Source organism: Musca domestica, unplaced genomic scaffold (assembly GCF_030504385.1).
Source record: "Musca domestica strain aabys unplaced genomic scaffold, Musca_domestica.polishedcontigs.V.1.1 27, whole genome shotgun sequence".
NCBI classification, from domain to species: domain Eukaryota; kingdom Metazoa; phylum Arthropoda; class Insecta; order Diptera; family Muscidae; genus Musca; species Musca domestica.
This window is the reverse complement of record NW_026712286.1, coordinates 9535020-9545019: the sequence shown is the minus strand read 5'-3', so window position 1 is coordinate 9545019 and position 10000 is coordinate 9535020. Positions and strand designations below refer to the sequence as shown.

Here is a 10000-nt window from a genome sequence, read left to right as displayed (position 1 = left end):
AGGTCTTCTATGGCGAATAGAAGACCCTGAGGTCTTCTATGGCGAATAGAAAACCCTGAGGTCTTCTATGGCGAATAGAAGACCCTGAGGTCTTCTAAGGCGAATAGAAGACCCTGAGGTCTTCTATGGCGAATAGAAGACCCTGAGGTCTTCTATGGCGAATAGAAGACCCTGAGGTCTTCTATTGTGATTAGAAAACTCAGAGGTCTCCTATTTTCTATAGAAGACCTTAAGTTCTCCCTTTGTTTATAGAAGACCTCAACTTTGAGGTTCCTATGGCCTATAGAAGACCTTATAGTCGTCTATGGCCTATAGAAGACTTTAGGGTCTCCTATGGCCTGTAGAAGACCTTAAGGTTTCCTATGGCCTGTAGAAGACCTTAAGGTCTCCTATCGTCTATAGAAGACCTTAAGGTCTCCTATGGCCTGTAGAATACATTAAGGTCTCCTATGGCTTATAGAAGACCTTAAGGTCTCCTATGGCCTATAGAAGACCTTAAGGTCTCCTATGGCCTATAGAAGTCCTTAAGGTCTCCTATGGCCTATAGAAGACCTTAAGGTCTCCTATGGTCTATAGAAGACCTTAAGGTCTCCTATAGCCTATAGAAGACCTTTGAGTCTTCTATGAGCTATAGAAGAGCTTAAGGCCTACTATGGGCTATAGAAGACCTTAAGGTCTCCTGTGGGCTACAGAAGACCTTTAGAGCTTCTATTTTCTGAGGAAGACCTTAAGGTCTCTTATTGCATATGGAAGGCTCTTGATATTTTTCATATCCCCTATTTCCGTTCCCGTCACCCCACTCTGACATCTATTGCTCCTTGTAAATTTAGGTCACACATACATATACACACATGTTCTCTTAATTGTAAGTTAATACCAGAAATATGTGTGTGAATAACCTCTGTTTCCTGTTTTTTTTTTCTCTATTTCTTTGCAGGTAAATTACAGAATATTCGACGTCTATAATTATAAATAGAATTGAGGGTAAGATATGTTACTTTTTCTCTATACACACATACATTCGTACATTTATTTATATATATTTCCCCATTTATTATTTAATTATTTTCTGTATCCTCCCCCTTTTTCAAAACTTAAAAGACTTCCTTTTCTTCTTGACAACCCTTGCCTCCACTTTGCCTGAAATGAAATGTACCTTCTCCGAATACATATTCATGATGGCGGAAAATGTCATCTCAGGGGTAATTGGGGGAAAGTAATCGGGATTTAGGGCAAAGTATTTGATGGTGTAGTTGAAGTTCTGAAAAGAGGAAATTCCAAAATTATTCTTTTGGACTTTTGAATGAAAATTTCTTTAAGGCTTACAGCTTTCAGAGGACACCCATTAAAGTTACCACTTGACCGAAATTTCTTCAACATCGATTCGACAATGGGATTAGGTACCTTATAATTATCCACATGACAACCATCGATGCGAAACTTCAGCAGATCCGTGGCAAATCCCGTTGCATTTGTTGTTGTTAGAACTTGTATGCGAAATTCGAGCAGCATTTTGTGCACATCCTTGCTCAGGGTCATATAGGCGGTCAAATAATTTCCACGATTTCGTGGTTCCGCTAACAGGGGACACCCAAAATCTTTGACATATTCATGGCTCATTGTTGTGCAGTTGGAGTAGTTGAATAAAATATCAAAGTCGCGCTGGAAAAAAAGGAAATTACTAATGTTGAGAAAGTCCTCGATGTACTCTCAACCTACCACAGCCAGTCCAAACTCAAGCCATATTAACACCAGAAAAAGGAAAATCATTTGAAAATTGAAATTTAAATTCATTTTTTATTTTCGATTTTAAATATCCTCCAAAGAGTTATTGAATTGTTTTCAATGTTGATGTGATCTCTCGTTTTTTCTTAATAATATTTGGAAAATCGTTCTGCTGGCCAAGGGTCGTAAATATGTTTTTCTAAATTGTTTTTTAATTTTTCAAAATTATTTCAAATGTTTTTCATTTTTTTTTTTTGTTGGTTTTGGAAATTATGTCAGCAATTACGAAATAATTTGAATTTTTGGAATTGAATTTCTACAACGCATTTTGTAATGTTTAGTTCAATGACAAGCATATTTTTTAGACCTTGAAATGACCTCCTAAAACTACAGGAACAATACTGCAAATATCTTGGGTATAGGAGATCTAAAGATGGTACTCTAAGAATGAATACAGGGTGAGATGAAAAAACTGCAACCAACTTCAGACTGCTGTCATTTCTAAGCCACTCGTCCGACAGCTGTTAAAATGACAGACGTCCGTCTGTTTGCCTGGCTGAAAGATCGACTCCAGAATATCCTGAAATGGATTTGCTCCAAACAGACCTAGGGTCTAAAACCGTTATTTCGATGAGGCAAGTTTTGGCCGTACCAAATGATATATACCCACCTCTCTAGCCAAATGGCTGAGGGGTAAAATCACCAGTCATTCTTAAACTGGCCCAACGCAAAATTATTGCCTGGAAATAAAAGTCACGGACGTCATTATTTTATTATTTCATTTTTTGCTTTAATTATTTTAGGCAGAGAAGCAGAAGGGGAGGAAGACCAAAAAAAAAAAAAACAAGTAAAAAAGCAGTAAGTTTGGCGGGGCCGAACTTTGAATACCCTTTACCATTTGTGACGGATTTGGCAATTTTCAAAAAAAAAAGAAAAAAAAAAAAACGAAAAACAAAAAACAAAAATAAATAAAATTCGTTAAAAATGCGGTTAAACTCTTAAAACTACCGAATGTAGGATCCATACGACGACGTGGACCTGCATGGGCAACTTTTGTCATAAGCCATTACATAATTCAAATGCGAAACTTAAATAACAAAAAAATCGGTGAATATTGTAGCCAAACTTATCAAAATTCCGAATATATGGAGGCTATACGAAGACGTAGACCTGCATCGACAATTTTCCTTCTTAGGCTGTAGTATCTATTACGAACTTCAAATATTAAATTTGAAACATTTCCGGTGAAAAATGTCGCTAAAATCATCAAAATACCGAATATCGGGAGGTACAGCTATATGGGGGCTATACGAAGACGTAGACCTGCACAGACAATTTTCTGTCATAGGCTGTAGTATCCATTACGAACTTCAAATACCACATTTAAAAGAATTCCGGTGAATAAGGCAGCTAAAATCATCAAAATACAGAATATCGGGAGGTACAGCTATATGGAGCTATATGAAGATGTGGACCTGCCCAGACCATTTTCTGTCACAGGCTGTAGTATTCATTATGAACTTCAAATACCAAATTTGAAAGAATTCCGGTGAATAATGTCGCTAAAATCATCAAAATACCGAATATCGGGAGGTACAGCTATATGGGGCTATATGAAGATGTGGACCTGCCCAGACCATTTTCTGTCACAGGCTGTAGTATCCATTATGAACTTCAAATACCAAATTTGAAACATTTTCGGTTAATAATGTCGCTAAAATCATCAAAATACCGAATATCGGGAGGTACCGGTATATGGGGGCTATACGAAGACGTAGACCTGCACAGACAATTTTCTGGCATAGGCTGTAGTATCCGTTACGAACTTCAAATATCAAATTTGAAACATTTCCGGTAAAAAATGTCGCTTAAATAACCAAAATACCGAAAAAAGGGAGATACCGTTATATTGGGGCTATACGAAGACATGGACCTGCACAGACAATTTTCTGTCATAGGCTGTAGTATCCATTACGAACTTCAAATATCAAATTTGAAACATTTCCGGTAAATAATGTCGCTTAAATAACCAAAATACCGAATATAGGGAGGTCTATATGAGAGCTATACGAAGACATGGACCTGCAAAGACAATTTTCGGTCTTAGGCTGTAGTATCTATTACGAACTTCAAATACCAAATTTGAAACAATTCCGGTGAATAATGTCGCTTAAATAACCAAAATACGGAAAAAGGGAGGTACCATTATATTGGGGCTATACAAAAAACGAGGACCTATATGACCCATTTATAATACCAAAATTCCTGCAGACATAATACACATTTGAGTAAAATTTTATCAACCTATTTTATTTCGTTTGGAGGCTAGAGTGATTTCCTCAGGCGGATAGACGTAGGGACAGGGCTAAATTACGCTGATCAAGAATATATATATATATACATATATATATATATGTATATATATATATATATATATATATATATATATATATATATATATATATATATATATATATATATATATATATATATATATATATATATATATATATATATATATTATTTTTTCGCTGAGAGTTACAAACGGAATGACGAACTTAAACAGCCTTAATACTATGTGTATGGTGGAGGTTATAAAAAAACCATCGACAACAAATGGCCATAACTTTGGCCAAAATATGTTGTTTTCTACATTTTTTATTTTATTTTGTTGTTGTTGCTTTTTGTTGTAATTGTTGCTGTTAATTTTCAAACATAATTTCCTGTGTAATTTTAGACCAGCCATGTTTTACACTTTGTCAAACATGCATGATAGGCAAGATCTTTTTTTTTGGCTGGCTTGCTTGTGTTTCTCCAAAAAAAAATAATTTTGTGTTTGTTTATTGTAAACTACTACAGCAACAACAAGAAAATTCGAATAAAATTCCAACAACAACAACAACTAACCAAAAGTGTTGTCAAGTCTTTGAACGGTGTCTGTGTTTGTGAGCCTTGGACACGTCGTTTGTGTTTTGTTTCTTGTTTTTACTCTTTTGTTTTCTAGCCGGCGGTTTGTTACAATTTTTCGGTTCTCTTGTTGTTGTTGTTTTTGTTTTCCAAAAAAAATCAACAATAACCAGAAAAATTGTGTGTTAGCCAAAAAAAAAAAAAAAAAAAAAAATTAAACTGAAATTACCATGAAAAGTCAACAAGGGCACAATAAAAATCCAGCTGACGGATGGTTTACTTGGAAATTAAATAGGAATTTTATGATTTTTGTTTTTTTTTTTTGGTATTTTTCGTCCAGCCATTTCGGAAATTTAATTTTTTGGAATTAGAGAAAAATTGAAAAATATTTGAAAATAAAAAATCTTTAATTTATAATTAATTTTTCAAGGAGGCCTAGCCGTGTGGACAAGAAATTTTTTTTCCTGGGTCCAGGAAAAGATTTTTTAATTTTTTTTTTTTTTTTTTTTTTTTTTTTTTTTTGAAAAAACTTCAGCAATCTGCTTTTAAAAACATATATAAATTTTTGCAAAGACTAAAAATAGGCCAATTATAATTTTTTTTTTTATACCCTACACCACATAGTGGTCAGAGTATTATGTCTTTGTGCATATGTTTGTAACATGGAGAAGGAAGCGAGATAGACCCATAGTTCCATAGATCCATCCGATTTGTTATTTTAGTCCTCCGCAGCCGTAATATGCACTCTGTAACAACAATGTTTGGGGAAATATATCAAATACAGCTCAGAAATACATTTGTCAAATTTTATCGAAATCGGTTCAGATTTGGATATAGCTCCCATATATAACTTCGTCCGATTTACCTTTTATTGTGCACCAAACGTCTAATATTTGCCCAAATGGGATGAAATCTGGCACTTACCACCGAATTTAGTCTAGAAGCTAGTATGCCAAATTTGGTGAAGATCGGTTCAGAAATAGCCATAGCTCCCACCTACACTTTTCATCCGATTTGTTATTTTAGTCCTCCGCAGCCGTAATATGCACTCTGTAACAACAATATTTGGAGAAATATATCAAATACAGCTCAGAAATGCCTTTGCTAAATTTTATCGAGGTCTAGTATGACGATGCAATAAATCGGGGTTCTCCTTCCGGTACCTCCTCAAAAATGGCTCAATATTTTAAATAACCAAAACGATCATAAAATACGAAATAAGCATCCGGCTGTCTTCATATTTCACACATCTCATTATTTCTACTAACACAAGATCTGCTCTGGAAATGGGATATATCGGTCCATTTCCTTCTGGTACCTCCTCACAAACATCTCGATTTCCGTCTGTCTATCGGTCTGTGGAAATCATTATCGCTTCCGAACAAGAGGAAGTTGATTGATAACATTTTTCCTCAAATGTGTATTATGTCTGCAGGAGTTTTGGTATTGAAAATGTAAGTTATGTAGGTCCACGTTTTGGTATAGCCCCCATATAACTGTACCTCCCGATATTCGGTATTTTGATGATTTTAGCGACATTATTCACCGGAATTGTTTTAAATTCGGTACTTGAAGTTCGTAATAGATACTACATCTGATAACAGAAAATTGTCTGTGCAGGTCCACGTCTTCGTATAGCCCCCCCCACTGTACCTCACGATATTCGGTATTTTGATGATTTTAGCGACATTATTCGCCGGAATTGTTTCAAATTTGCTATTTAAAGTTCGCAATGGATACTACAGCCTGTGACAGAAAATTGTCTGCGCAGGTCCACGTCTTCGTATAGCCCCCATATAATGGTACCTCCCTATATTCGGTATTTTGATGATTTTGGCGATATTATTCACCGGAAAATTGTCAAATTCGGTACTTAAAGTTCGTAATGGATACTACAGCCTAGGACAGAAAATTGTCTGTGCAGGTCCCCGTCTTCGTATAGCCCCCAAATAACGGTACCTCCCGATATTCGGTATTTTGATGATTTAGGCGACATTATTTACCGGAATTGTTTCAAATTTGGTATATGAGGTTCGTAATGGATAGTACAGCCTAGGACAGAAAATTATCTGTGCAGGTCCACGTCTTCGTATAGGCCCCATATAACGGTACCTCCCGACATTCGGTATTTTGATGATTTTTAGCTACATTATTCCCCGATTTTTTTCCAGTTTCGAATTTGAATATTCTAATGGCCTATGACAAAAGTTGCCTATGTAGGTCCACGTCGCCGTAAAGACCCTAATATAATAACGGCTACATTCGGTAGTTTTAGAATTTTGAACGGATTTTATTTTTATTTTATTTTTTTTTTTTTGAAAATTGCCAAATTCGTTCCAAATGATGGAGGGTATTCACAGATCGCCCCGGCCGACCATACGGCTTTTTTACTTCATTCATTTTCCATAATTTCTTTCCATAGAATTTAAATACTTTTCAATTCTCTAATTAATAGCCATTCAAATGAAATCCCATGTAATGTCCATATTTTCAATTTGTCACGGCTTCACTTCATTGAATCCTTGACAGGTCAATTAAATAATCCTTTAATTTATAAATGTGTCACTTGGAGACTCATTGATGTCACTTTTAATTGTAACATTTACTTCTGTTTCATTGTGAGCTCCCTTCCATCTCCCCCTCCCACTTCAAATTAACTGCTCTAAAATAGATGTCCTCGTTGCTCTAGTCATATCTAAGCCCGGAAACCTGGACAATCAATGCCAGCCAATTAAATCAGCATTCCCTGGGTTTGGCGCAAATTAAAAAATAACAAACTTGGAGAATATACAATTTGACGGAGTTCTCTGCAGCAGTTCGAGGGAAAATTTGCCACTTCGTCTTCATTAGGTTGGACAATTCAAAAAAAAAAAAAAAGAACCGGACAAGAAATAACCGGCAATAATGCTGTCATAATGACATGAAAAGAGAGAGAGAGAGAGTAGACAATTTTGATTCAAATGTTTTAAATGGATTTTTGGATTTTTTTAATATATTTATAAAATACTTGGATTTTTATAAAAAAAATATTTTTTAAGACTATAGGTTTTCAGTTTTTTTTTCAAGGATGTGGATTTTTTAAAAAAAGTAAATATTTTTCAAGGAAGTAAATTTTTTTAAAAAATATTTTTTTTATTTGAATTTTTTTCAAGGACTTGGTTTTTTTTAAATATTTTTGTGGGACGTGGATCTTTAAAAAAAATCAAGGACGTGGCTTCTTTTTAAAAATATTCTTAAGGATTTTTTTAAATATTGTTCAAGAAAGTGCCTGAACAACGATATTTTTCAGGAATGTGGACTTTTTTAAATATTTGTCAAGGCCTTGGATTTTTATAAAGAAATATTTTTCAAGGAAAAGGATATTTTTACAAAAATATTTTTTAAAAGAAAATTTTCAAGGAGTGGATTTAAAAAAAAATGTTATTCAAAGAATTGAATTAAAAAAAAAATTATTTGAATTTTTTTTAGGGACTTGGCTTTTTTTAAATATTTTTGTGGGACGTGGATCTTTTATAAAATAATTTTCAAGGACGTGGCTTCTTTTTAAAAAAAAATTTTAAGGATTTTTTAAATATTTGTCAAGGGCGTGAACCTTTTCAAAATATTTTTCAAAAAAGTTGATTTTTTTATTTGTCAAGGACTTGGATTTTTATAAAAAAATATTTTTCGAGGACAACAATTTTTTAAAAAAATTATTATTTTAGGACTTATGGGTTTCAAAAAACTTTTTTCAAGGAAGTGGTTTTTTTTTAAAAAAAATATTTTTGAAAGAAGTGAATTTTTTAAAAAATATGTATTTTTTATTTGAATTTTTTTTAAGGACTTGGTTTTTTTAAATATTTTTGCGGGACGTGGATCTTTTTAAAATAATTTTCAAAGACGTGGCTTCTTTTTGAAAATATCTTTAAGGATTATTTTTAATATTTTTTGTCAAGGACTTGGGTTTTTATAAAAAAACTATTTTTCGAGGACAAGGATTTTTTAAAAAAAATATTTCTTAAGACTATAGGTTTAAAAAAAAATTTTTTTCAAGGACGTGGATTTTTTAAAAAAAATATATTTTTCAAAGAAGTGAATTTAAAAAAAAAATATTTTTTATTTAAATTTTTTGCAAGTACTTGTTTTTTTTTTTAAATATTTTTGTGGGACGTGGATCCTTTTAAAATAATTTTCAAAGACGTGCCTTGGTTTTAAAAATATTTTAAAGGATTTTTTTTTAATATTTTTCAAGGACGAGAACCTTTTCAAAGTTATTTTCAAGGAAGCGGATTTTTTTTAAAACATATTTCTTATTTCGTTTTAGAAACATTTTTTCGAGATAGAATTTTTCCTTAAATATTCGATAAACTATATACGAGAATAGATTTACTTCCTTCTCACAATTGCTGCCTCTACCTCAGCAGATGCAGTTTCCCATTGTATAGATCAAAGGTGGCCGAGATGTTCATATCCGGTGTAAATCCGGGGAAAAAATCCGGATTCAAGGCAAAATGATTGACGCTGTAGTTAAAGTCCTGAGGAAACAAAAATAAAAACAAACAAAATATTAAAATCACTTTTAGAAGTATTCTCTGCTCCCCTCTCCTCTCCTACCTTTTTCAAAGGACAAGCATCGGGAAAATTCCCTGTCTGCAGCAATGTCCTTAGCATGGCTGTCACCATGGGATTACGGCTAACCGAGGTATTCCTTGGCACAGCACAGCCATTGGCACGAAATTTCCACAGATCCATGTCTTTGGCATTACTGCCCGGCATGTGAACCCTGATTTCCAGCAGAACCTTACCAACGTCCTGGGAAAATCTCAGCTGAATGTCCATGTAATTGCCACGATTTTTTGACAACTTTTCAATGGGGCAAGTGAAGTGGGTCACATAACTGGGTAGCATGTTGGTGCAATTCGCCTTGAGCCAGATGACTCTAAAGGGGCGCTGAAAAACACGTTTATTTACGGATTTTTTTTTTTTTTTTTTTTGGAAAATATATAAAAAAAATGTATATTTTTTAATTCTTACCAAGGTGTAGATATTTTGCACCATTAATAATATTAGCAGCGAATAGCCAATTCTCTTAATTTTCAACATCGATTCGAGGTGTGTTGGTCTCAACTCTTGTTGACAAATTGAAAATTGAAATTCCCTAATGTCACCATAGTTCCCCTGAAGTGTTAGATGACCAATTGATTTTTTAAAGAGGTGAAGGGGGGAGGGGTTAATTATTTTTTAATTGACTGCCAGACAAACAAGCCGTCCACGTAAACAAATAAACTAATTATTTAAATTTTCTATGTTGCCTTAGTAATTTATTTTTAGAGTGGGCCAAAATTAGTCCATTAACTAATGGCTTAAAGCCGAAGACCATAAATTTTTT

General features: G+C 33.7%; 2 protein-coding genes across 2 annotated transcripts in view; one reads left to right on the top strand and one right to left on the bottom strand.

The window, feature by feature from the left end:
• LOC109611893 (uncharacterized) overlaps window positions 1-10000 on the top strand; it is a 349779-nt gene that overhangs the window by 45993 nt on the left and 293786 nt on the right. The window lies entirely within an intron of this gene.
• LOC109612341 (uncharacterized) lies at window positions 995-2001 on the bottom strand. The gene is made up of 3 exons (XM_020036311.2): window positions 1720-2001; window positions 1327-1662; window positions 995-1261 (listed from the first exon to the last, which is right to left on the bottom strand). Exons 1-3 carry the CDS (start codon window positions 1792-1794, stop codon window positions 1088-1090), a joined length of 585 nt encoding a protein of 194 aa, XP_019891870.2. The 5' UTR covers window positions 1795-2001; the 3' UTR covers window positions 995-1087.

What these genes read in the sequence shown, in the direction of transcription:
- LOC109612341 (XM_020036311.2), bottom strand. Translation starts at nt 1,794, where the DNA reads ATGAATTTAAATTTCAATTTTCAAATGATTTTCCTTTTTCTGGTGTTA. An exon ending in TTGAGTTTGGACTGGCTGTG is followed by an intron (nt 1,663 to 1,719) that starts GTAGGTTGAGAG and finishes CTTTTTTTCCAG; the next exon opens with CGCGACTTTGATATTTTATT. An exon ending in ATGGGTGTCCTCTGAAAGCT is followed by an intron (nt 1,262 to 1,326) that starts GTAAGCCTTAAA and finishes TCCTCTTTTCAG; the next exon opens with AACTTCAACTACACCATCAA.